The sequence below is a fragment of the Protopterus annectens genome, chromosome 2.part2 (genome assembly GCF_019279795.1).
Source record: "Protopterus annectens isolate FY-2018-M chromosome 2.part2, PAN1.0, whole genome shotgun sequence".
NCBI lineage: Eukaryota > Metazoa > Chordata > Ceratodontiformes > Protopteridae > Protopterus > Protopterus annectens.
This window is the reverse complement of record NC_056730.1, coordinates 741,361,915-741,389,724: the sequence shown is the minus strand read 5'-3', so window position 1 is coordinate 741,389,724 and position 27,810 is coordinate 741,361,915. Positions and strand designations below refer to the sequence as shown.

The 27,810-nt window shown below is 43.8% G+C and overlaps 1 protein-coding gene across 1 annotated transcript in view; it reads left to right on the top strand.

Annotated features, from left to right (window-relative positions):
- The window catches only part of SLF1 (SMC5-SMC6 complex localization factor 1), a 1,376,372-nt gene that overhangs the window by 1,138,870 nt on the left and 209,692 nt on the right, over window positions 1-27,810 (top strand). Inside the window, exon 16 of the mRNA XM_044064135.1 lies at window positions 25,995-26,087. Within this exon, the coding sequence (XP_043920070.1) occupies window positions 25,995-26,087 (93 nt within the window). The remainder of the gene's footprint in view (window positions 1-25,994; window positions 26,088-27,810) is intronic.

The following is a 27,810-nucleotide window of genomic DNA, read 5'->3' as shown; positions in this document are numbered from 1 at the left end:
TTATAGCTGGTCCTAATGCTATCTAAATTCCTCCTCCCATCCTTAGCTTTTGGAATCTACCCAAATGTAATGACTGCAACAGTGCAACACGAAGAACATAGCACAGTTGTGTACACTTACCATAAATGTTGATGTTCGAGTGTATTCACTGTTGCAGTCCTGGTTACCCTCCCTCCAACCCCCTGACTTTGTTTGGCTTATACCCCTTCTCTCCTTTTCAATGCTTAAAAGCTTTTTGGTGTATTTGCTTTTTTGTTTGAGGTATAACCTTGTATATTTATAGATTTAATTGCTTCCCATTAGGGGGGCACCTGACATCTGGGGCAAGAAAAACTGATGTAATGACGTCGGCTGCATATTTTATACCCCTGACGACCTGACGTCACGGAAGAAGAGACAACAACCGATGCAGGACCCAAGACTTTGTTAATCAGGCCGACGGAGGGCTACCTGCAAGCAGATAACCCAAATGTAATGACTGCAACAGTGAATACACTCGAACATCTACATTTATGATGTGTACACAACTGTACTTAGTCAAGCACCCCTCTAAGCATTAAGATTGGATTTTGCACAAGAGTACTGCTGAGCCAGGATGTAATTTGGCTTTTTATTTAGTGCAGTAACCGCAGTCCGTGCATTACAGAAAATAAAAACAGTACATGATGTCCTACACGTAATACTGATGAACAGTTAGCAATTTGTAAAATTGCACATATTTATGTATTTGACGTTTGTTTACCGGGAAAGTGCAACTGGAATAATATCCCATTTTCAGTGGAAACCCCAGGAGAAAATCTCCCCATTGGCGCGCAATATGGTTACAGTTAAACAAAATTGTTACAGAGCCTAATACAGAAGAATAACTACTGACCAAGTAAAAATTCAGCTTCAGTTCTTACAGTGTGAATCTATACATACATAGTGCACATGTTTGTTCAGCTGTAACAAGCTGAAGAAGAGCCACTTGCAGTTCATGGAGATGATATTAAACACACTGAGTACTGTCTTTGGAACAGAGATGACTTTAATACAGCTTAGGCAAAATTCTACTTATTCTTTGTCAAAGAAATAGATTTTACTAATTCCTTCCCTCTGAACATTGTCTAAGTATGCTGGCAGTGGAAAGACTATATTAGATAGTAGTGACTAGTGATAAAGAAAAAGATTTTAATGGATACATATCACATCATTTTGTTCTAAACAATTTTCACTAGTAATTTGACAACTTAGGTAATTTGATATGATCCTTCTGGATCATACCAGTGTTTACCCCATGAACCTTGCTGGGGCTACTGAATTTTCTGTCATTTTTAAAAAGTGTTCCACACTTTTCAACTGAATGCAAGTTACTTGCTTAGTTTTATCCTATATGCATTATTTTCCTTATTTATTTTGCACTATGACCTCTTGTTCACAAACTGCTTAACCCAGAACCGTGGCACAAAGAATAAAGTCCTGACAACAGAGGTATCCGGTGTTCAACCAGCTGCACAGATGCTGAAGGGGTGGTTAAGGACGGTTGGGTTTCAGCAGCCAATGCTATCTAACCCACCTTAAGGACAGGGAGGTAGCTAGGCCTGCCACACCTGCAACTTTAGGAGATGGGTTGATGATCATGTATGAACCAGGCTAGCTCACACTACTGAAGGAATGCCACAGCCTAAGAGTCAACGAGATTGTCGTGTGGGGAGTACATAGCTGCCAGGTTGAGGCAAGAGTTATTGCTAATCTGCAAACTGCCTAGAGGGGAGAAGGTTGGACTAGCTAAACAACCTGACCCTACTGACTAGCTCACTTCCTGACACCCATCTTTCACCTCTTACAAGAGGATAGGAGCTTTGGTCTCCCAATGAAGAAATGGGCCTAATGCTGAAATGGCTAGCCTCTGATGGCCCAATATCCACCCTCAAAAAGAAGGAAGAAAACTTGGCAAAGGCGCAGTAGTCGCTATTAAGTCGAGCAAATAATTTTTATAATTGTCTTTACGTTATTATACCTACTCTGTACATTTATGTAATTTATATGCACTTGTATCCTCTGTCGATTTGACCTGCTGGTTTCAAACATTTCTGTAGTAGCACTGTTATAGCAAAATAAAACAGTGTCACACTTAGTTGTTAGACCCTTTTTAAGTTTGGTCTCTCCAGGTTTTATAACCGGGCAACTGAGAATTTTCTTCCAGTATTCCACACAAAAGATTGTAAGGCAAAAAAAAATGCACAACCTTATCATAATGGAAATTAACAAAAAATGCTTTAGTACATTAAGTCCAATAATCCACGTGGCAAGAGGGAGTAATACTGTAAAAGTCAACCAACTTAGGCTATAGAATAGTGTTTTGCAAACAAAAAGTTACAAACAACTGCAACACTAAAATAATCCAGCAACAACCTCCAGCAGAAGAATAGTCTTCTGTTTATATGGGCCTAACATCCAGATGGTCACCTAAAACAAAATAAAGCAGTGGTGGTAAAAAATAGCTGTGACCAGCAAAACAATACCATTCGGTAACCTAAGGGAATCAACAGAAGTGCAAACAAGGAAGTGGACAGATCTGCATTTGCAACATTTTCTGACAGAAAACAGCTAATTAATACAGATGCAGAAAACGCGGACTTATTGTTGTCAGTGTCCAACTATTGCACCCCATACCCCATACAATTACTATTTACTTTGCAATTTGAAAACACTGTAAGCTGAGGGACTTAATACAATATGCAGTTGAAGCCGTAATCCACTTTTAAAAGTAAGCCTTGTAGTGCTAAGCAGAATGACTGCATACTTCAAGAAAATACATACGTCAGGCAACAGAAAACTGTTAAAGCAGTTCTTACGGCTGGAACTGGGCAATGTAAGTGATAATGGTGAAAGGAGTTAATGTATACATGTTTAAAATGCGGGTGTTCCTGGGGGAAAGAAAACAAGGAGGGTGTTGATGTGACATCCTTGCTTGTTGGTTGGCTGTGCGGCAAGTCACAAGTTGGTGGGCTGTGCCGCAGCTGTAAACAACTGTTTGAACTTTGTTTTTATTTTTTTTTTTAAATCTCCTGCCCTAGTCTCAAAGTCTGACAGGGAGTCCGGCACTGTTTCTTGAATCTGGTATCATCGCACACGCCCCTGCACATTGACAAAGTTGCGGGATGCGCTGACAATGCACGATGATGTCAGCCATAGCTTCAAAGTGCAAATAACATTTTTTTAAAAAATCGAAAATTGAAGGGGCCACTCGGAAATTCATGGCACACGATTATTTTGCCCTCGAAACAGGTAAATAGCAAGGAATTCAGTACGGTAGAGTGGTATGTCTGTACCTTGTATCTGTGATGTAAAGGCCTTAACCATTGCTTAAAGACAAGTAAGATAATTGAAAATATGGATTTTGATATTAACTTAGGATTGTAGGATCATAGGAGATTACTGGGCTATTGGCCATGAGGCCCTTATAAGCCTAGCCAAGAGTTTAACCCATGTTTAGACAAGTCCGCACCCAGAGCCCCTGTCCAGCAGGGACACAGGTAGAATCCTAGGAGTGTATTTTCTGTTTCCCATCCAGTTATCCATGTTGCGCTTAAAAAGGGATAATAAGGTACTCTGCTTGACATGGAGAGGGAGTCTATTCCACAGAAGATGGAGTCTCTGGGACACAAATCTGTCCCCCCAGCAAGTCCTGTTGATACACAGACCAGGTTGAGGTCATGTGTATGGGTTGCTCGAGTGGAGCTTGACTTAGATATTTCAAGATGTATACTATCGCAGTGAAATGAACAGGTGCTCCAGAAGATATCTGCACTTCCTGCTGAGAGCCAGTCATTGCCAGTTCAGAGCACTGCTCTTTTGCTTCACCACAGCTCCTAAGGTGTTCTCCAAATGCTTGGCAATAGTAGCAGCTCACCTGAGACTACTGGGATTGAGCGTTTCCAAACCTAGACTGCTGGCTCCTATCTGCTCCATCCAGGCATCTACTTCTATAAGCAAGGGGTTACTTGCTCCAATTGTGTCTTCGCCAAGGCATCCATGATCAGTTACAGCAAATCAAAACATCTCTGCAGGGTTTAGAGTTCATAGGTGCTCATCTGGACATGGCCGATCAGGTAGCCTTTCTTCCTCCAACACAAAGTCAGACACTCAAATCCCAGATCAAGAAAGTGATTTTGCATCCTTCTGTTCCAACACAACTAATATTACAAGCCTTTGAGATTCATGGCAGCAGTTATCACCCTAGTCCCTTTAGCCAGGTTTCACATGCAAATTCTGCAATGGACTGTATCGGTTTAGTGGTCTGTACTTCAGCAGCCTTTATTTGGTCCAGTCAGGCTCACACAATCCTGCAAAAAATATCTTCTTTGGTGGCTTCACTTGGACAAAGTTTCCTCAAGACCATCCATTTGTTCTCCCCTTGCCCACAGCCATAGTGGCCATGGATGCCTCCCTACTGGGGTGAGGGGGCACTACTTGGGAAGGACAGTCCAAGGTACATGGTCCCCAGAAGAGGCCAAGATGCATATCAGTGTCCTAGAATTGAGAGTACTCCTCCTAGCGTTAAAGGCCTTTCAAGACACTTTTTCCCTTATGGGATGATTGCTATTCAGACGGATAATATGTCTGTAGTCTGGTACAAAACCAAACAGGGAAGAACAAGGTCTTACCCGCTATGTTGAGAAGCCGTAAGAGTGTGTTAATGGGTGAATTTATGTAGTCCAATCTTGCCTTCATTCTTATCCGTGGGTTCGGAGCCAAACCTGGACACCGACTCTGCTATACTCTAGCTCAAAGTCTTCAATAGGCTCGCGGCTAAGAGGTCTCCCATCATGCAGCAGGTCTATTCCCCAGATCTCATTTTCCGCTTGTTAAGCTCAGACGTGGTCTCACTTTTGGCCATGGCTAAGTATATTGTTTATAAAAAAATTTATAAACTGTTGACTTGTTGCTAAAAAAAAAAAAAAAAAAAGCTAGTTTCATAGCTCTTTGTGTGCAGTATTGGGGTTTTACTGCCTTTGTTTGTTTCGCTTGTGTTTTTTGTGGCCTTGTCATTGGCTGTTTTGGTATCCCGTTTGTTTCCTTTCCCCACGGGCTAGGCCCATTTAAGTTAGAGGACCTAGTCCTCTCCTTTGTTTTCTGTGCGGTCTTTGGTTTGGGGCCCCATTCTGTTAGCGTCTAGTGTTGTGTCTGGATAGTGGAGCTATCCTGCCTTTGTTTCCCTGGGCTAGGCCCGTTTAAGTTAGAGGACCCAGTCCTCCCTGTCGTTTTTCCCGCCGGTTTCTAGGCTGTTTTAGTTAGATGCTCTGTTTCTTGTGCGGGGTTAGTTGGGTCTAGTGTGTGTACTTGTTGCTCTGTTCCTTTCAGCATGTCCAAGGGTTCTAAGGAACACAGGCCTTTGGGCTTTAAAAAGTGTGTTGAATGCAACAATAAGATGTCTTTAACTGATGGGCACTCTGTGTGTGTGTACTGCTTGGGGTATATTCACCTCCAAGAGTCCTGCTTGTTTTGTCATTCCTTCAGTCCCCGTGTGCTTCTGGAGAGGAAGATCAAGCTCATTTTGAAAGGACTGCTTAAACACACCGAGGAAGACTTGGCTAAGTCTTCCAGTGCATTATGCTCTCCAGCTAAAAAGGACAAAAAGACTTCTAAGAAGTGCTCTCCGGCTCCGTCTGTTTCTTCGGAGCCATCAGAGAAAGTTGCTAGAACAGCTTCTCCTTCTTCGGTTCCATTTCCCTCGGTGCCGACAGAAGGTAGTCTCTTGACTAAGTCCGTATCAGCTCCCACATTATCCTCCAGGTCTTCCAGGACCCTTTCCGATGAGGACGTTGATAAGGTGGTGAAGAAACTGCTTCAGTCATCAGTGTTGGCCAAATTGATTTCGGCTCCGACCCAGTCGGCTCCGGAGCCTATGGCCTCTTCATCCTTTGTTGTTCCTCCTTCGAGCTTTTCTCAGCCTTCGGAGCCAAAGTTGTCGGTTCCTTCGGGTGCTGTTAGGTCGGTTCCAGTAGCCTCGCCTGGCCTCTCGGTTCCAATTTCCTCTCCAACCCCGTCGGCTCCATCCACAGGGTTGAGGGTCCACGGTTCTCCGGTCGGACCCGAGAGGGAGGGATCTATCTTTATTGGTTCCGAGCCTCCCTCTCGGTGCTTCGGCTCGAGTGAGCTTGGATCCAACATCTGCTTCGGACCTCATCTCCTCGGCGCCGAGGGCTACTACTGTTTCCTCTACAGCTAGTCAGCCTTCGGAGCCGGGGTGATCAGCCTTCAAGGTTATGAGGAGCATGCTGGCCAGGTCGTCAGCTGCATCCTACGGCACCGATACTCTGCCTCCTACAGCACTGGTGTCAGTTTCGGATCACGTTCTATCCATGGGCATCAGAGACCCTAAGCCTCAGGATACCTCCATGAGTGGTCCCCAACTTTATGACGTCTCCCCAGAGTTTTTGCCTGATGAGCCCATGAGAAAGAGATTGTGTAAGAGGAAACACCTTGACTCCCCGCATGAGTCTCTCGCATCGGACACTGACCTTAAGGAGTCAGAGGGGTCCCCCTTGTCTTCTGAAAATATTGCTTTTTCAGATATCCTGGAGATCTTAAAGCAGAGAGGTAGCTGGCCCTCCAAATCCCCTTCTGCTGAGGAGCCAGTGTTCCTGAAGACTTTTGGGTCTCAACCCTCCACCTCCTGGGTTTCTTCCCCTTTTGATGAGCTACTAGATCTTGTCTGTCGAAAGGTGTGGGAAACTCCTGTCACTGTGGAACCGGTCTCTAGGAGACCCAATAAGTTTTTGTCTGCCCCCTCTGACAAGGAATATCTAACTAAAGGTGTTCCAGTAGATGCCATGGTGGTGGCAGCGGCCACCAAGAAGGAACTTGCTGAAACTTCGTCTACCGTCCATCCGCCTAACAAAGGAGTCCTAGGCTGTGGACAGGTATGAGAAACATGTATTTACATCAGCGGCCTTTATACTGCGGTCGCTGAACTACTTCATGCATTTTACAAGGCTCCAGAGAGATCTGCTAAGAGAGCTAGGATATTCTCTGCAGGGTAACATTTCTGATGCCGTGGCACAGAAGGTCAATGCACAGATGTCTACCCTAAATTCCCTTACCAACTCCTCCATTAGGCTGATCTCATATGCACGCCGACGGAGCGAGTAGGGCAGCGGGTTCCGGAGTCTCTCTTGGGAGACATTCTTGGATACGCCTGGGCAATTTCACGGAGGCCTTAAAGTCTACGTTCACCAACGACCCCTTTGATGGTTCATCATTGTTCGGAACCAAGGTGAAGGACACTCTCACTAGGTGCGAACAAGATGGAAAAACCCTGTCTGCCGTGGGAGTCTGTTTTTCCATGCCTTCTAGACCTTACCCCAAGGGCCAGAAGGGTGGGAAAATGTGGTTCAGAAAGTCGCAGAGGGTTTTTTCAGGGCGCACAAAGTGATTCCCCCTCCAGAGGCAGGGGGGGTGGAAATTCATGTAGAAGCCACACTAGAGGCAGAAGAGGCCCACGTAACCAGGGGGACAATGATTCCTTTCGTGGTTCTCCCTACCAGAGCTCCTGAAGGGAGGGCCCGACTGTGCGTCTCTGGAGATGGTCAGGGGGTCGTATTTCTTTATACCAAGAAGCCTGGCAAGGCGTCACCGAAGATGAGTGGGTATTAAAGATAATTTCCAGAGGTTATCATATTCCCTTCTCTTCTCCTCCCCCGCCAACCAAGAGAATCCCAGACGTTCTACCCAGTCACAGGGATTCCGCAAGTTTAGAAATAAAAAAGTTGCTTTCAAAGGGAGCCATCCAGCCTGTCCCCGCAGACCAAGTAGGATTAGGGACTTACTCCAGATTCTTTTTGGTGCCGAAAAGAACAGGGGACCTGAAACCCATTTTGGATCTCAGCTGACTGAACCTTCATGTACAAAAGTCCAAGTTCTGCATGGTCACCTTGCAGTCAATACTCCCTCTGTTAGGGAAAGATGTGTGGATATGCTCCATCGACCTCAAAGATGCTTACTACCATATCAAGATGGACAGGGCATCGAGAAGTCATCTACGCTTCCAGCTGGGAGCCAGTCATTTTCAGTTGTGTGCTCTGCCCTTTGGTCTCAACACAGCCCCAAGGATATTCACCAAATGCATGGCAGTGGTAACGGCTCACTTGAGACATCAGGGATTCCAAATATTTCCGTACCTGGACAACTGGCTCCTTTCTGCCACCACCAGGCATCTACTGTTACAGACCAGGGATGCCACCATTACACTGTGCCAAAGGTTAGGAATTACTCTAAATTGGGAAAAATCTGCCTTGTTGCCCTTGCAGCGTGTCACTTTTATTGGCGCCGAACTAGATGCGCTGCGCATGACAGCCTTCTTACCAGAAGAGAGAATTCAGGCTCTGCAACAGCAGGTCTACGCCTTACTACCATTGAGGAAGGTCAAGGCAAATGTGGTTCTCAAGTTGTTAGGGACCATGGCTGCCACAATCATGTTAGTTCCCCTTGCCAGACTACACATGAGGATTCTTCAGTGGCTGCTTTTCTCCCAATGGTCACTACAGCATCTTCCACTCTCCCATTCTATTGTGATTACGGAAACGTGCAAGCAGGATCTACGCTGGTGGCTTCAGGCCAGCAATCTCAATGTGGGCAAGCCTTTTGTCCCATCTCCTCCAGTTGCCACGGTGACCACTGATGCCTCCCAGATCGGGTGGGGGGGGGCATTATCTTGGCAGGACTGTCCAAGTCACGTGGCAGGATCACGAGACCCATTTGCATATCAATATCTTGGAGATGAGAGCAGTGCAATTAGCGTTGGAAGCACTTCAGTGCTTTCTCCCTCTAGGGACAATTGCAATCCACTCAGACAACATGTCAGTGGTATTGTACCTCAAAAAAACAGGGAGGAACCAAATCTGACCCCCTTTGCAGAGAGGCACGTTGAGTTTGGCAGTGGGCAGTGTCTTCCCAATGCTTTCTAGTTGCAACACATATAACGGGGAAGTCCAACGTGATTGCCGACAGGCTGAGCAGAGATATCCTAATGCCTCACGAATGGTCCTTGAACATTTATGTTGCGGAAGAGATATTTCACAGATGGGGTCAGCCTTGCTGCGATCTATTTGCTAGCCTCCTCAATGCGAAATGCAGCATCTATTTCACCCTTATCCCCCCCCCCCCAGGGAGACACCCAGGGACGCTCTGGCTCACGATTGGCCCTCTGGTCTTCTTTACGCCTTTCCACCGTTATCTCTGATGTCAAAGGTCATTCAGAAAGCACAGTCCTTAGGAAGCAAAATGATCCACATTGCCCCACACACACTGGCCTCGTGAAATTTGGTTTCCCTTCCTTCAACCCTATCTAATGGACAAGCCCTGGATTCTGGACCCAGCTCCAGATCTGCTGACTCATATGTCAGGACAGTTCCATCCCTCCATCCAGATCCTCAAGTTGACAGCTTGGCTGCTCCAGTTCCATCCTTAGTCAAGCTTCATGAATTTTCCCTGGAAGTGGTGCATATTCTATCATCTTCCCACAAGCCTTCTACCAGAAAGATTTATTCCAGTAAGTGGAAGAGGTTTTCTATTTGGGTCTGTGAGAAGACATATTGATCCTTATACAGCACTTATTTCGGCAATATTGGAATTCTTTTCTCAACTGTTCAATCAGGGGTCAGCTGCAGCAACCATTAAAGTGCAATTGGCAGTGATTTCTACCTTTCATATTGCTAATGAGCCCAACCTTATGGCTCATAGGCTTTTTAGGGCTTTTCTGAGAGGGACATTGTTACTCCGACCTCCAGTCTTTGATCCAGTGATGCCATGGGACCTCAATTTTGTACTACAGAAGCTCACCTCAACTCCCTTTGAGCCCGCAGCTATGTGTAACATTAAATTCTTGTCATGGAAGACAGTATTGTTGGTAGCCATAACTTCAGCTACGTGGGTCTCTGAACTCCAAGCATTATCGATTAGGCCACCTCATTTGGTGTTTCACAAAGATAAGAGTCTCCTTAACAACCAACCCTTCCTTTGTTCCAAAGGTTGCCTCTGTTGTCAATGTCATCCAATCCATTGAGTTGCCTGTGTTTTTTCTTGAATTCTCAATTCGTTTCATCAGCTAGATGTTCATAGGCAATTGCATTTCTGTTTACATAGGACAAAAGATTTCAGGAAATCAGATCAAATGTTTGTCTCGTTTTCAGACTCTAGACTTGGGATTCCTGTTTCTAAGGTAACCTTGTATCGCTGGATCTCCAATTGCATCTCATTCATTTATGCTTCCAATGGCAGACAATTACCCTTTAAAGTGAAGGCTCATTCTACATGATCTGTGGCTACCTCACCTGCATTTCAGGCTAATATGTCTATGGATGATATTTGTGCTGCAGCAACATGGGCTTTGCCTCATACCTTTATTAATCACTACAGATTAGATCTGATCTCTAGAGGTAGATCTTCCTTTGGTTCCACAGTGCTCAAGAGCATTTTTCACTGAGCCACCCAAGATCAAGGTGCTAGAGATGCTGTCCCATGGGTAAGAATGAAGGCAAGATTGGACTACATAACATCAAGAAGTTATATACTCACCATAATGTTTGATGTATGTAGTCCATCTCGCCTTACATTCTTACTAACCCTCCCTCCTTCCCCCTCCTGGAGGACCTGAAGGTATTGTCTCTAGGTGTCAGTAGTCCTTTCTTTTGGGGTTGTCTTTCTTCTCAGTGTGTACGTGTGTGAGCTTACAGCAAACAACATCTGGGGAATAGACCTGTTGCATGATGGGATACCTCTTAGCCACAAGCCAATTGAAGACTTCGAGCTAGAGTATGGCCGAGTTGGAGCCGAAGTTCGGCTCCAAACTCACAGGTAAGAATGTAAGGTGAGATGGACTACATACATTGAACGTTATGGTGAGTACATAACTTCTTGATATATTCCAGTCGCTCCCTCATATCAACGCACATACTGGGAAAAGCCAACATGATTGCAGACAAACTAAGCAGGTCAATTCTGATGCTTCATGATTGGTTCTGAATGTCAAAGTTCGGAGAGAATTTTCCATCTATGGGATCAGCCCTGCTGCAACCTTTTTGCTTCTCCCCTCAACAAATGCAGCCCCTCTGGTCTTCCATATGCTTACCCACCTTTCCCCGAGCCCCATATTTCTACAGAAAGCATATCAGTTGAGGAGCACAGTTATCCTTATTGCACCTTGTACAGATTGGGTGAAGATGGATGAAGACTGCCAGCCTAGCCAGATAGAATTTTGGAGATAATTCTGTCATCTGTAAATATTAATGTAAACCACAGGCTTGTTGTCTTAAATAGTAAAAATAGTGTTACATGTGGAACTGGAAAAAAAGTGTAACAACAGTGTACTCTGCTGACCAAGTAAAGCATGTTGTGACCCTTTGATGTAAACACAGCTCCGGCCAGTCTAGATGAAGGGATTCTTGCTATTGTTTTAAGGCCAGAGTGAATGACCAGAATTTGCATGCATAAATGTCCTTAATGGCTTTGCTTCGTGACCTGGTGTGAGCTTACTAAAGAATGTAGCCTGTTAGCCTGGGAACCCCAGGAAAGTGTGAAGAATTATGTAATGTGAACCAGGAATGTGATTTTAAAAACAGAGAGAATCATAGAGCATTAAGCGTTTTTGTCTTGACCATCCAACTCATCAGCACTCTGCCTTTGCTCTATATGTAAGTTATCTAAGACTTGTGTTTTCTCTTAGAAATAGTTAGAAACTAGAAAGATTAGACTGTTTTCCTGTGATGTCAGAACTGTACTACTAAATTATTTTAAGTATTTCTCTGTGATCTCTGAATTCTTGACTAGCGCTGTGTAGTAAAAAGTACTGTCTTGTGTTTTCATTATTTATTAAATATTTTAAAACCTTTCCATTGTGGCTGTTTTGTGTAGAGATAATTTAAGCTCTAGAGTACATTGCATGTATATAGTGATCCTGTACAAAGTTACTCTAATAAGCATTGACTGTTTAGTCGTATTTACCAATTGGATAATATTGCACAGTAATAACTGGGCACCCTTTTAAGGGCCTTTGAGTAGCTGATAAATATTAGTGGATGATGGCAGCTGAAACTACCGTCTAGTCTGGGAAAAAGGGGGCACAGCTGGAGAACTTGTGCCAGCTTTCCCCAGGAGTGTCTATGTGGTTATATAAACTCTTCTCAAAGTGTGTGTGTGTGTGTGTCTGTGTGAGCTACTTGGGCAGGGACATGAAGCACTGGTTAGACAGAGAGGGTGCTGGAGGTTTTAGCTTGCCCACTAGGCTGAGTTCTGGACCCTATAGCTGTGCCAGTGGGGAGCCTTATTGGGGACCTGGAGAGCAAGGGAGCGACCAGCTGCGGACTGACTGTGATCTCTGTATGCTCTTAAGGGAATTTCACTTTACTGTTTGTATTTGTTATCCTTTCCTCCTATATGAGATGCCCCTCTCTGGTGTTAGTGGTGAGGATTGAGGCTCCTTGATTGCTGGGCCAGGGCATGGGCCTCACATATTAATTGGTAGCAGTGGTGGGATATCCACACCACATATTAATTGGTTGGCAAATACTAATTGGCTTGTAGTGGTGTGGGTAGAGTGAATTCCTGCAGTTTGTGTACAGTGAGCTTTGAAGGTGTTTTGTACTCTAAATTAGCCACGCAGTGAATACTCAAGAGTACAGGTCACATTTGTTTTATTTTTTTTGTTAGCTTAGTTAGTCAGGGTGAGCAAGCAGCATGTCAACAGAGGAGTATGGAAAGCTGACAAGGATCCAGCTGGTGGAGATGTGCCAGGCTAGGGGACTGGTGCATGGAAACCTAACTAAGGCAGACCTGATTGCAGCCTTGGTTACAGCTGCATCAGAAAACAGCAACCAGGAGGTCAATCAGACTGGCAGTGGAGTTATAATACCCTCGGAGAATGGACAGCTCAACCTTTCTGCAGAGGACTTAAGGAGCAGCAGAGGAGGCATGAGAGAGAAATGCTGACACTTCGCCAGAGTCATGGAGGTAATGGGGAAGGGAGTAACTGGACCCCAGAAGCACAAAAGGTCAGTAAATTTCTTCCACAATTTAAAGATGGGGATAATTCTTATAGTTTCATTCGTATGTTTGAGAAGGTATGCAAACAGTATGGTGTTGACCAAAGGCTCTGGATATGGTTCATGACTCCCTTACTCCATGGTAAAACTGTAACAGTTTTGTCAAAAATGTCTGACGTTGCATGTTTTGATTATACTGCTGTTAAAAATCACTTGTTAGAATTGTTTAAGCTAACACCTGAAATGTATAGGAAAAAGTTTCATGAACATAGGCAGGTGAAAGTGTGTGTGTATATGCTGAACTGAGCACTTATTTCTATAGGTGGGTGAGTGGATGTCAGGTCACCACTTTTGAAGGGCTGGCAGACCTTTTGGTAAGGGAACAAGCCCTTAGCACTTTGCCTGAGGACATGAGGATCTGGTTAGCTGATGGACATTGTGCTACTTCAGATGAGTTGAGGAATAAGAGAGACCTATACCTGGCAAGCAGGGCAGCCCTGCCCAGGAAAGGGACCCCCAGTACTGATCATGGGTCTAAGGAACACATGGTGGGCAGCACAGACTGTCCCAACAGAACCTGCCAGTAGCAGGGGAAGCCACTAGACCAAGTACACGTCCAGGAACTAGGGTTAAATGTTTTGAATGCAACCAGTGGGGCCATGTGGCATACAGGTGTCCACGGAGGCAAGGTGGGGAACAATATGTGAGGGAGCTAGTAAGTTGGAAAGACAAAATGCCAATAGTAGGTTGTCTTGGGACAGCAAGGGTACCAAACTACCACCAGAGGTTATATCCTGTTGTAGTGAGTGGCAAAGAGGCCATTTGCCAAGAGAGACACAGCCTCTGTTATAACCATTGTAAAGCCTACAATGGTTACAGAGGAGCACTGCTTGCCTGGGCAGTCTACTCCAGTCAGGGCTTTAGGAGGGATCCCATTCCAAATACCTTTGGCTAGGGTTCATCTTGACTGGGAGGGTGGAAAAGGAAGCCAGCAAGTAGGTGTGTTTGAGGATATACCTGCAGATGTCATGATAGGGAATGATTTTGATAGTGCAGTACCCTATGCTTGTGCAGTTACACACAGTCAGGCTAGGAGACAAGCATGCGAGTCTGGTAGCCTGGGGGAGACCCAGACAGACTGCATACTTTCAGCCAGGACTGGTGAGGTGGTTACTTCAGGGAGGGAGCTACCCTGTATCAGTGAGACTGAAGGTGAGCCGCAGCTGCTTGGGGCTACTGATGGTCCCTTGGACAGAGTAACTGCAAAGACGGAGGTGAATAGTAGTACCCAGGCTGACAGTGAGGCACCACTGTCCGAGGATGCCAGACTTACTGTGGAAGGGGAGCTGGGAAGGGTTACAAGGAGGGAGTTGAGACAGGCTCAGCTCTCAGACCTTACTTTCCAAGGCCTGAGGCAGGTAGCTTGGGAGGCACCTGATTCTCAAGGAAAGGGGGAATCTGTATACTGGCACAAAGGGTTACTGTACAGAGAGTGGACCCATGAGGGATGGCTAGAAGGTGAGAGATTACAGCAGTTGGTAGTGCCTAGAGCCTACTGTTTGGCGCATCTAGCCATAGCCCATGATATTCCCTTTGCAGGTCATATTTGCATAAAATATACAAAGAGGCGTATTATGGAGAACTTCTGTTGGCCTGTAATTTCCAGAGATATAACAGGGTACTGCAGGACCCGGGAGCAGTGCCAAAAGGTAGGCAAGGCAGGAGACAAGGTGAGAGTTCCTTTGATGCCATTGTCTGTGATTGAGGAGCCATTTCAGAGGGTAGTTATGGATATTGTGGGTTCTCTGAGTACCCCAAGTTCCATGGGGAAAAAGTATATTTTATTGATAGTGGATTATGCTACATGATACCCTGAGGCAGTGGCTTTGTCCTCCATTGAGGCAATGAGGGTGGCAAATGCTTTGCTAGAGATTTTCAGCAGGGTAGGTTTCCCAAATGAAATACTGACTGACAGAGGTGCCAATTTCATGTCAGACCTGCTGGCTTGTCTGTGGAAGTCCTGTGGGGTGAAGCATATGAAGACCCACCCCCCTACCATCCCCAGACTAATGGTCTTGTTGCGAGGGTAAACTCTACAATCAAGTCCATGCCACAGGCATTTGCAGATCAGTTTAAGAGGGAGTGGGACAAATATTTCCCCATCTGTTTGCTTACAGAGAGATTCCCAAGGAATCCACAGGTTTTTCACCCTTGAGTTGCTGTATGGGCATAGGGTGAAGAGGACCTCTAGATTTAATTTGAGATGAGTGGGAAGGTGAGTGCGAGTCTCACAAGGAGTCTATTGTGGCATACATCCTAAACCTCAGGACAAGGCTCAGGGAACTCATGGGCTTGGCCCAGGAGAACCTGGCAGAAGCCCAACAACAGGAAAAAGGTGTTGTATGACAGGAATGCTCGAGCTAGAGAGTATACTGTGGGGCAGCAGGTAATGGTTCTCATTCCTGTCAGACACAACAAGCTGCAAGCAGCCTGGGGACCCTACAAGGTGGTAGGAATGGTAAGTGATGTTAACTACATGGTGGAACTGCTAGGCAGAAAGCAGGGGCACAAATTGTACCAGGTTAACATGATGAAAACTTATGATAATAGGGAGGCCCTTGTGCTGAGCATTTGCAGTGGATTACAAGAGGAGTCTGAGGGAGATCTGGGGACTGATCTCCTCAATGAGGCTCGGGCTGACACCTCAGTGGAAGGGGTAGCAATGTCCCAGCAGCTGTCTCCTACCCATGCTCGAGAAATCTGAGCAGTGTTTCAGGAATTTGTGGACATGTTCACTGGGAAACCAGGGTGCACCCGCCTGGGGCAGCACCAGGTGGATACAGGATCCCAAAGGCCTATTAGGCAGGCCCCTCATAGAGTGCCTGAGAGAGTCAAGCAGACTCAGAGGGTGGAGGTGCATGTGATGTTGGAACTAGGGATGATTCAAGAGTCCAACAGTCCCTGGGCCTCCCCAGTCGTGCTGGTGCCAAAGAAGAATGGCAGCACCAGGTTCTGTGTGGACTACAGGAACTTAAATAGTCACACAGAGTCAGATGCGTACCCCATGCCTAGGACAGATGAGGCCCTAGAGCAGATGGGTGGGGCTAAGTATCTTAAAGCCATTGGTCTTACCAAGGGTTACTGGCAGGTGCTCTTGACTCCCAGTGCTAGAGAGAAGTCGGCCTTTGTGACTCCTTTTGGCTTGTATGAGTTCACAAAGATGCTCTTTGGGATGAAGAATGCCCCAGCATCTTTCCGGAGGCTGGTAAATCATATCCTGGCAGGAGCAGGAGGGTTTGCCCTTGCTTACTTAGATGATATTGCCATTTACAACCATTGCTGGCCAGAGCATTTTCAGCATGTCAGGGAGGTGCTGGGCAGACTGCAGAGGGCAGGGTTAACCATTAAGCCGAGCAATGATCAGGTGGGTATGGCAGAGGTTTCCTACCTAGGCCGTAGAGTGGGGAGTGATAAGATAAGGCTAGCACCTGCCAAAGTGGAAACCATTAAGGCATGGCCTGCACCTGTTGCTAAAAAGAAGATGAGGGCATTGTTAGGGACATCAGGGTACTACAGAAAGTTCGGCCCCAGTTACAGTACCATAGCTGCTCCCTTCACAGACCTGATAAGGAAGAACAGGCCAGGTAAGGTAGTGTGGACCTCAGCATGTGAGCAGGCATTCCAGAAGCTTAAGGAAGCTTTGGGAGGACCCCCTCTGTTAGCCAGTCCAGATTATGGCAAAGAATTTGTTGTGCAGGTGGATGCTTCGAACTGGAAAAAATGTAACAACAGTGCGCTCTACTGACCATGTAAAGTATGTTGCGACCCTTTGATGTAAACACGGCTCTGGCCGGTCTAGATGAAGGAATTATTGCTATTGTTTTAAGGCCAGAGTTAATGGCCACAATTTGCATGCATAAATGTCTTTAATGGCGCTGCTTCCTGACCCAGTGTGAGCTAACTAAAGAATGTAGCCTGTTAACCTGGGAACCCCAGGAAAGTGTGAAGAATGATGTAATGTGAACCAGGAATGTAATTTTAAAAACAGTGAGAATCAGAGAGCATTAAGCGTTTTTGTCTTGACCATCCAACTTATCAGCACTCTGCCTTTGCCCTGTATGTAAGTTATCTTAGACTTGTGTTTTCTCCTAGAAGTAGCTAGAAGCTAGAAAGATTAGACTGTGTTTTTTGTGATGTCAGAACTGCACTACTGAATTATTTTAAGTATTTCTCTGTGATCTCTGAACTCTTGACTAGCACTGTGTAGTAAAAAGTATTGTCTTGTGTTTTATTATTTATTAAATATTTTAAATCCTTTCAACTGTGGCTGTTTTGTGTAGAGATCATTTAAGCTCTAGAGTACATTGTGCATGTATATAGTGAGCCTGTACCAAGTCACTCTAATAAGCCTTGACTTTCTAGTCGCCCTTACCAATTGGATAATATTGCACAGTAATAATTGGACACCCTTTTAAGGGCCTTTGTGTAGCTGATAAATATTAGTGTGTGATGGCAGCTAAAACTACCGTATAGTCTGGGGAAAAAGGGGGCACCGCTGGTGAACCTGTGCCAGCCTTCCCCAGGAGTGTCTGTGTGGTTATAAAAATTCTTCTCAAAGTGTGTGTGTGTGTGTGTGTGTGTGTGTGTGTGTGTGTGTGTGTGCGTGTGTGAGCTACTTGGGCAGGGACACGAAGCACTGGTTGGACAGAGAGGGCGCTGGAGGTTTTAGCTTGCCCACTATGCGGAAATCTGGACCCTATAGCTGTGCCAGTGGGGAGTCTTATTGGGGACCTGGAGAGCAAGGGCGCGACCAGCCCTGAACTGACTGTGATCTCTGTGTGCTCTTAAGGGAAGTTACACTTTACTGTATGTATTTGTTATCCTTTCCTCCTATATGAGATGCCCCTCACTGGTGTTAGTGGTGAGGATTGAGGTTCCTTGATTGCTGGGCCAGGGCACAGGTGTCACACACCTTTTCGGCCTCATCAAATTTGGTTTCCATTTAACAGGCCTCCTCTTCTACATCCACCCTTGATACTGGATACCTATTCAAACGACCTGTCTCACCCAAAAGGGATGACTCATCCATACATAACAGGGCTCAAACTTGACCATATGGTTTGTCCAGATCCAGTAATTGCTAGACAGCTCAGGCTTCCCGTGCCTGGTCCGTCATATTTTATTATATTCTCAAAAGGGTTCTACTAGAAAGATTTACAGAAGTAAATGGAAGACACTTGCTTTCTGGGTCCTTAAGAGAGATCCAGACTCTTTTCCGCCCCTATACCAGCTGTGCTTGAGTTTTTAGCTTCAATTTTTCAATGAAGGGGCTATTTTTTTTTCTACTATTAAGGTCCAGTGGCGGCCATTTCAGACTTCCATCTAGATAAAAATAATTCCTCCTTAGCCTCTTCTAGATTATGCAACCTTTTTCTCAAAGTGATTTTTTTCTTTAGACCCCCACAAAGGATCCTACTCCTCCTTGGGATTTAACTATCCTTCTTCAAGTTCTCATCGAAGGCCCCTTTGAACTTTCAGCCAAGTCAGACCTTAAGTTTTTGTCATGGAAAACCATTTTTAGTTGCAGTTACATCAGCTAGATGAGTATCCAAACTACAGGCTCTCTCCTCCAAGCCTCCTTACCTGGTTTTCCACAAAGACATGGTTTTGTTATGGACCAACCCATCTTTTTTTGTCTAAGGTAGCTTCTGAGTCTAATATCAACCAGGTAATTAAGTTCCCAGTTTTCTTTCCAAAATTTTCAGTTAAGGGAGACCATAAACCAGGCTACTGCAGAGAAACTGACTTACTGCCCGCTGTGATATTGAGAAAAGATAAGAACATAGCTCTCAACCTTCCATGTCCAAAATGAGGATCACTAGCCCTCAAAATGTGGAACACATATTAATGGCTTACTAACTACTTCAACTAGGAAGGTCATAGGATGGTTAAACTATGCTGGTTTTACTTATAAAGAAGATCTTTTAATGAATTAATATGATTCATTTCTATTTACAATGGCTTTCACTTAAAAAAATTCCTAACACTGAATGTGTGACAGAATCTTTCAATGTGGAACTTTGAGGAACATGAACTTTTGAAGACCCCAAATGAGGTACGCTCCTCATAATTAAGTACACTTGAGAGGTATAGATAAGAGTTTATTCTCATATTTTGTCTGCATTTTGATTTAATATCTCTGTAATCTGTACAACTGTACTTATTCTTCTTGTGTGTTATAGCTGTAGATCTCTTAGTGTTGACCTCAGTTGTAGTGAAATCCTTTGTCTGGAGGCCTTGTCTGTTTTCTTAGTGGCAGAAAGTTTACAGAACTAGTTTTATCCGGCCAAAGTATTCCTGCATCTATATTGTTTTATAATTGGTTTGGTTTCTGTCCTGTGTTTTAAATCAGATATACCTATTGCTCAGGCTGCTGCAGAGAAACTGACCTACTGCCATCTGTGATATTGAGAAAAGATAAGAGTTTATTCTCATTTTTTGTCTGCATTTTGATTTAATATCTCTGTAATCTGTACAACTGTTTTTCCCCACCTACCCTCCCAGTTCTTGTTTTGGTCTTTTCGTCTTGGTGGCTTTGAGTTGCCCGCCTCAGGTATTAAGTCGATACTGGACACTCCCACCCTGTCACATTACATCAGCTCATTTTACTGTTAATACTGAGAACCTAGCAAAGGCCCACCCCTTTAACCTCTGCATATTGAATTATCTCATTATCTTCTGCTTCTTCACTTTCTACAAAAAAAAACTGTTTCCTACATTTCCTGGAACTAGTGTAGTCCAGATACATACATGCTGTTTGCTGGACTTATTGTATGCTAGCGGTGCTCTTCAGTTTTTTCCCTCAGATCTGCTAGTTCTCTGCTCTTCTGCACTTTTATTAGCCTATTAGTCTAGCACTTTAAACTACTCCCTGTGCCAGAAAGTCTGCTCTTCAAACTTTCCCTTAGAACTAGCTGGTTTGTCAGTAGTAGCTCTAAAATCTGAATCCTTGTGACTAGCACTTGCTATAAAACCTGCTGGAAAGCACTAAGAAGCCTTAAACTGATACAAGCACTCAACTCTCCTTGTTAATTATGAGAAATTAACTGTAGGCTGTAAACAGCCTATAATTGCAAAGTACCTTGCCAAGGTAAGGGAAAACAGCTCTTGTACTTTACAAAAGAAACCCTAAACCAGGCATGTCCATCAGTCAGCTTCCGGTGATTTCTCCTGTCCACCTGGTGAATCTGGGCATACTGGGGCAATGCAGCAATTGCCTCATGTACACAGAGAACCCTCTCCTCCTACCACCCAACACTACAACCTGCGAGAGATGCACTTACATAGCCAAACTGGAAGCAAAGCTCTATCCACCAAAGATTGTGCTAGACAGTCAAGAGGAGAAGGTTAACACCTGCACTACACCTCAAGCAACACGTAGTCCTTCAAAACTCATGCCTCCAACATCCACACATAGCAACACTAAACCCACTTATGCGGAGGCCCTTAACATTAACCTGCCCAAGCAGCAAGGACCTCTGAAGCTGAAACGCAAACAAACACCAATCACAACCAAAATGTCACATAGCTCACAACACCAGGGTGCCACCCACCAACAGCCCCTAAGGCAAGACAACGTGCCCAACACTTTAGTCATAGGTGATTCTATAGTCAGCCACACTGATGTCCCACTCACCAGGCTGAACAAGGAGGAAATTAGTCAGCTGCCTGTCTGGGTGCCAGGATCCGTCACATCACGCATGCACTCATGTCACTCCACAACAAGTACAAATATGACTCTCTCATTGTCCAAGTTGGAGTGAATGACTTGAGACGTACCTCCCTGGACTACATTAAAAGAGATGTGGAAGAGCTCTCAGATCATGTGGCCCAGGCAGGTATGACCATAGCCCTGAGTAGCATCCTGCCATCGCCCAGAATGATACCACAGTATAAGGACAAAATGATTGACTTCAATAATTGACTAAGTTTCTGGTGTCATTCAAAGGAGATGCAGAATGTGTCTGCCTGGGATGACATGATCGACAGACCACGATGCTTTGCCAGAGATGGTCTGCATCTGTCGCCCCTGGGATTCAGGTTACTGGCTAAGGCTCTTGCCACCCCTGTAGTGCCTTTTTAGGCAAGGCTCAAAGGACAAAATCACCACCATAACAGATATAAGCATGCAAAATCTGAAGGTAATGCTACTCAGTGTTAGAAGCCTGAACCTCAAAATGCACTCTCTCGAGGCACTTCTAAAAATGGAGAACATTGATATCTGCGCAGTAACTGAGACCTGGTTCAAGGCTCCAGAGAGCACCCCTGCAATACCAGGCTACAACTCTTACCACACTTTTCGGCCACCAAACCAGGACCGAATCACTAAAGGTGGAGGAGTGTCCATATTTACCAAGGATATTCACACCTCCAGGCCAGTTGCCCAACACAATGCATCTGAAATTCTACAGGTACAACTAATACTAGGTAAGACTACAACCCAAATTGTAGCTTGTTACAGATCCCCCACCATGCCCCAAGATTCTCACTACACCTTTCTAAACATACTGGAAAATGTTAAGATACAACCAAACACCCTAGTACTGGGTGATTTCAACTACCCTGCCATTAATTGGGAAAACTATTCGAACACAAACACCCTAGCCCAACTGTTCTTGGAATTCATAAACTCCAATGCCCTGGATCAACTAATCCATAGTCCTACCTGGGGCTCAAATATCCTAGACCTAGTCATTTCCAACATGGGAGATCGATGCTCCATGCCAGTGGTCACCCCCTCGTTGGTCAGGTTTGACCATAAGCTAATCACCCTTGACATCCACATCCCAGCCCCCAGTAGGGAAACCTCCATAAAAAACTCTCCAAAGCTAACTTCATGCTACTCAAGTCAGAAGTGGCAAAGTTCATGACACCCATGCAGACGGGAGCTGAAAGTTCGACTGCTGAATCCTACAGTAAGGCACTGTACGAGCACATCTACTCATGCATGAATCATGCCATTCCAAATAGAACCAAGATGCTCTCCTCCGAAAAAAAGAAGTCAATCTGGTGGTCCCCTGCCATAAACAAACTATACAACAGAAGGAAGAAACTGTTGCAGAAAAGAAGAAAATCCCAGGATGCAAAATACTCCCTTACCAGCCTCAGTAAGAAGCTGAGATCCCTCATAAAATCCCCCAAAGCTAGTTACAAAAATAAAATTGCCAAAGATTCCAAGGACAGCCACAAGGCATTCTATAGTTAAATATACTGATCCCAAGGATATTGCCAATATCCTGGCAGATCAATTCAGTGCTAGCTTCACCCCCCTCTCACCCCCTAAAGGGCCCAGCTCAATACCAAAAGTTTGCCAACTTCCAGTAATCATGGCCACACAGGTAAAAAATGCACTCTTCAAAGCTAAGAATACAGCATCCATGGGACCAGACGACATCCTGGGCTGTGCACTACATGAACTACAAAATGAACTGGCACCTCACCTAAGTGTCATGTTTAGTCATAGCCTCACCCCAGGCTTCGTGCCCAATGAGTGGCGCACAGCTACAATTATCCCACTCCACAAGGGGGGATCCACCTTGGATCTTGGCAACTATCATCCCATCAGTCTGACGAGCCTGATCTGCAAAGCCGTGGAACGCATTATCATGGAACTTATAAACAAAGACATTGGCAAACTTCAAACACTGGACCCCACCCAGTTTGGTTTTGTAAAGGGCCGATCTTGTCTCCTCAACCCGATTGACTTCTTCGAATCAGTATCCAGAGCCGTGGATGAAGGAAAGGCGGTCCACACAGCCTATCTGGACCTCGCCAAGGCTTTCGACACCATCCCCCACTCTGGAATCATAGATAAACTTACTAAGCTGGGCATTAATTCCAATGTCACTCGATGGGTTGCCAACTGGCTTACTGACACAACCCACACTGTAAAAGTAGCCGACTTAAAATCCAGCTCCAGACAAGTGGAGTACCTCAGAGTTCAGTCTTGGGACTGCTCTTGTTTGGCATCTACTTCTCTGAAGTACAGGCCAGCACTAAGGGACTCTGGCTAACAAAGTTCGCAGATGACTGCAAACTGGGAGCCATTATTGAATCCCCAAATGATGTGGATATTCTACAAAAGAGCCTTACAGAAACAGATACTTGGTATCAGAGCCATGGGCTCAAGCTCAATGCCAAGAAATGTACAGTTATCCCCTTTGGGAAAAACCATGTACCCATGAATTAGCGCACAAGTGACAGTACACTAAACACCGAAAGTGTGATAAGGGACTTAGGGACACAAGTAGGCAGTGGTCTTACCTTCGATAACCACATTGCCACAACAGTCAGGAAATTCTTCTATGTGGCACACCTCATCATTAAGGGCTTTTCGTCCAGAAAAAAGGAGGTCATTGTTCCACTGTACTCATCCCTCATTAGACCCATTATAGAGTACAATGCCCCGTTTGGTATGTACCTCACAAGACATCTGCAACAACTGGAAAGGCCACAGAAATACCTCACTAAAAGAATCACAAGCCTAAAGCAGATACCCTATGCTGACTGTCTAAAGAAAACCTCAGCTATACTCTGTCACATATCGCCTGCTTAGAGGCGATCTCTGCTTAACATACAAGGCCATGTCAAACCCAGAGCTGTTGGACATGCTACACTTAAATAAATCCCAATCCCTCGGGGCCACACGCTCCAGGGATCTAAACCTGGTCATCGCAATGAATAAAACATGCTGGAGGGATAGGTTCCTGACCCAGAGACTCCACATACTCTGGAATAGACTGCCCAAACATGTCAAGCTGAGCGCCTCTTTGGCCCTCTTCAAAAAGAACCTTGACTATTGGATGAGAGATAGGAAATTCGCCCCAGGGATCACGTCAATCGCCCTGTCAGACAGGGGACCTGGGAAGTAATAGCCAGGGAATTGTTATGGCTAGGCTTGTATAGGCCCTAGGGCCGATAGCCTAGTACCAACCTATGAGAGTACATGCTCAGTCTTTTGGATGTGCATAGTTTACTTCATTTTTTTATCTCCATCGGACTAAAGATTTCCAGAAGACTGACCAGGTGTTTGCATCATTCTACCCAACAGATCAGGCATGCCAGTTTTTAAAAGTTATTCTGGTGAAATGATTAACAGATTGCATATCCTTTGTCTGTAGTAAAAGAGGGTTGTCCTTGTTTAAACCTCCAAGAGCTCATTCCATAAGGTCTATGGCTGTATCCTAAGATTTTTGGTGAAGAGCTTCCATAAATAGACATTGGTGCAGCTGCCCCTTGCTCCAGTGCTCACACCCTTATTGCTAATTTCAAATTGGATTTGGTTTCTCAGAACAGAACTACTTTTGGCTCTGCAGTACTCTGAAATATCCTTCCATGAGTACCAACCGAGGTTCATCTAGCTGGGGACTTTGTCCCATCAGTTGAAGAATGAATGAAAATGACAATGTCAGGTAAAGTTATATACTCCCCATAGAATAACATCTGTGTTTTCCATTTTCATTCTTCCTTAACTTCCCTCCTTCCCTTTGCCCCTGGGAGATCTTGGGATATAAATTTGGGAACTGTTGTTCCTTATTTGAGCTCCAGTTCTATTCTTTTAATCTATACCTATTTAAGTTTGCTTATGATATTATTTGTTGTATACTAAGGGCCGCAAACTCAATCCTAAGGTATTTTAGGCTGGCAGGGCATCATGATTAAAAGGAGGAGCTCAAGAGTTGGATCTAAGGAGCTGGAAAAAGTTGCCAAATCTGGACCAAGTCAGATCTGAAACCCATCAGTTGAAGAAGAATTAAAATGGACAATACAGATGTAACATTATTGTGAGTACATAACTTTTTTTTTTTTTGCACAAGGTATACAAGATGGCACCTGACACAATAACATTTCAAGGGCAGAAGAAACCAAAGCTTTCCTCAGTGTAACAACAAAAGATCAGCATTTTGGGTCAGAGTAAGGGTGATGTCCACAAAATTGAATCAGTTAATGCTGACGATCTGATTAACTTACAGAAATGTATTAATTACTAGGAGTTGTAAAACTCTGGTCGGGAGAGTGGAATGATTCCTGTTTAGAGATCAAAAAGCCAGATAGAGCAAAGCAGTGGACTAACACATGTTGAGAGAAGTCTTGTACAGGATAGAGAGAAGAGAAGAGATTAACCCAAGCAGCAGTAAGTGTTGTCTGGAGTGACACAGGTTGAAAGCACACACACCATGAAAATTGCATTAGAAATGCAGTTTAATTCTGCAGCTGTAAACTTCCCAAAAATCTATGCATTTTATCCTTACCAAAAGCAAATTAGTCCCAGTAGTTTATACATTTTAACTGTAGTCGGTTTATGATGCGATGCCTTTTTTTATTCTACCTTTCATGTCATGTTGAGAAGCAGTAAACCATTTAGTGAATTTGAAGTTCCGCTTTCTACTGACAGGTGTAGGAGAAGTTATCCTGGGGTAAAGGCCTTTTTTAAACAACTCCAGATGCACTGAGCAGTTGTCTATCTAGTATTGACTTGGAGATAAACCAGACAAGGGAAACTGAGTTGCAGTAGAAAGTTGGGAGCTTGAAAATTTTATTACTTTTTGTCTTTGCTTGAGATGTCATTGACAGTATTCAAACCATGGTTTTGTCTTTTTTGAGATGTCATTGACAGTATCCAAACCATGGTCAAGGGGTTGAAATCATGGAGAAAAAAAATAGAAGATTGTGTAGAAGCTTTTGTAGTATGAGTCAACGTTATGCATTGATTGAATATTATTCACCAGAAAAGGAGATTAGAAGTTTTTTTTTAACTAGGAAAAGGCAACCTTTTCTGCATGCTGGCATGTATAAGTACTGAGCATTAATCTGGCATTTATCCAAATCCATTAGCTCACTGCATTGTGTTGATGAATATTTTACTTAAACTCTTGGCTCATGTACAATAATCTGCTAATTTTTTTATGCCAGGAGAGACAGCTCTGCACAGAGCATGCATAAGAAACAAAGTGGAAAGACTGAGTGAGCTTGTCTCCTTGCCTGGGACTGACATCAATGTAAAAGGTAGGTTTGAATGGAATGAAATGAAATATTTTTCAACCTGGCAAATAAATGAACTTAGTATTTTAATGGCAAAATCAAACAATTTTTGGTGTTGGATGTAATTCCAAAGTCCAACCTTAGTGACCTGTTTTAAACATGTCAAGGGCTGCTTTGAGAAAGTTTATTTTTAATAGACAAAGAAATACACCTTGCAATTTGGAATAAAAAAAACTTACAAAAGTGGCCTGTGGAATGGAAACGGAATGATCAAGTTTGTTGTATTTTCAAGTATTCAGAATATGGCATTTTTGACATTTTGACGTGGAAAACAGTTTTTCATTAGATGTATCTGTTTCATTAATATTCAGGTAATTGTTAAACTTCAGAAATAATGTTGCTGTGATTCTGCTCTGGAATAATGCATCAAATGTGCTTCATTAGTGATTTTTACTAAACTTCCAAGACTGAACTGAACACAGTGTGAAGGACATGCCCTGTATTATGCTGCCAGACATTTTCTTTTTTTAATTAACAGATGAGTGTTTTTATCATTGTACTTCTAACCTTTGAATTGTGTGTGTGTGTGTGTGTGTGCACGCGCTTGTGTGAGAGAGAAAAGATGAAGCTGCTTTAAATCGGGCTTCTTTGGATTCAAGAGAAGTGACTTGTTCTGCAGCTTCTAATGTATTATCTTTTGAAGGCTTCATATTTTGGAATTAAGAATAGCTTAATTGGTAAGTTATACATACTGTGGCATTTATCTTTTTAGATCTGAATAACATTCAGGTCAGGCTAGTCAGGTGTTTTTGTTGTTAACCTTAAAGACAATTGTAAGTGTTTTTTTTTTCCATAAAAAGCTAGATGTACTGTGTCCTAAGATGTGCTTTTACTTGTGCATTGATTTACTTGTACAGATTAATGGTCCATTTCACATTGTTGACCCCCAAACTAAATGCTGTTTGTTCATAATTTAGCATTGTGAAGTATAAAAACAGCCAATGAGTAGTCTATAAACACCAAACTGACTTTTAATGTAGTAAAGTACTTTTTGTCTACCCAAATAGGTAGAGTTCATCAGACAAACACGTAAAAAACAATGTATCAACTTTTTAAACCCAAAAAGGAGCCAACATCAACCAATCATCTCTTATGCTTATTACACCAGCGTCTGTTGGAAAATTTAAAGATATAGTACAAAAACATTACAACAGATGACAACTAAAAAATGTTAAAAAGATGTAAAAATGCATAAATATATATATGTAAAAATACATTGATGTTCCACCACCCACATAAAATAACAGTCCCAAACATCATAAACTACACTGCATTAACATGTAAAGAATCAATAAACAGTAATATATTATGATACTACAAAGTCTTACCTAATTCATATAAAATCAATTAATTTGTTAATGGATCAATAAATTAATAAATAATTAACTAATCACAGGTGCAATGATGAGAAAAGAGGAAAAATCTACCGAAGCAAACATTTCAGCTTCAAAACACAAGACAAAGAAGTAACCTCATTTATACCAGGCGAAGTGTAAGAATTTAACCTAAGCTGCCATAACAATTCACGCTTTTCTAACAACAACTGATAAGGTCCACCTTTTCATCTACAACTCCCTGATCAATAATTTTAAAAAGAAAGTGGTGGGTCAGGTACTCATTGCAGTGTCTTGCCAATGCATTGGTGTTACTTTTCTTTTTAATGTGATAGATGTGTTCGTAAATCCTT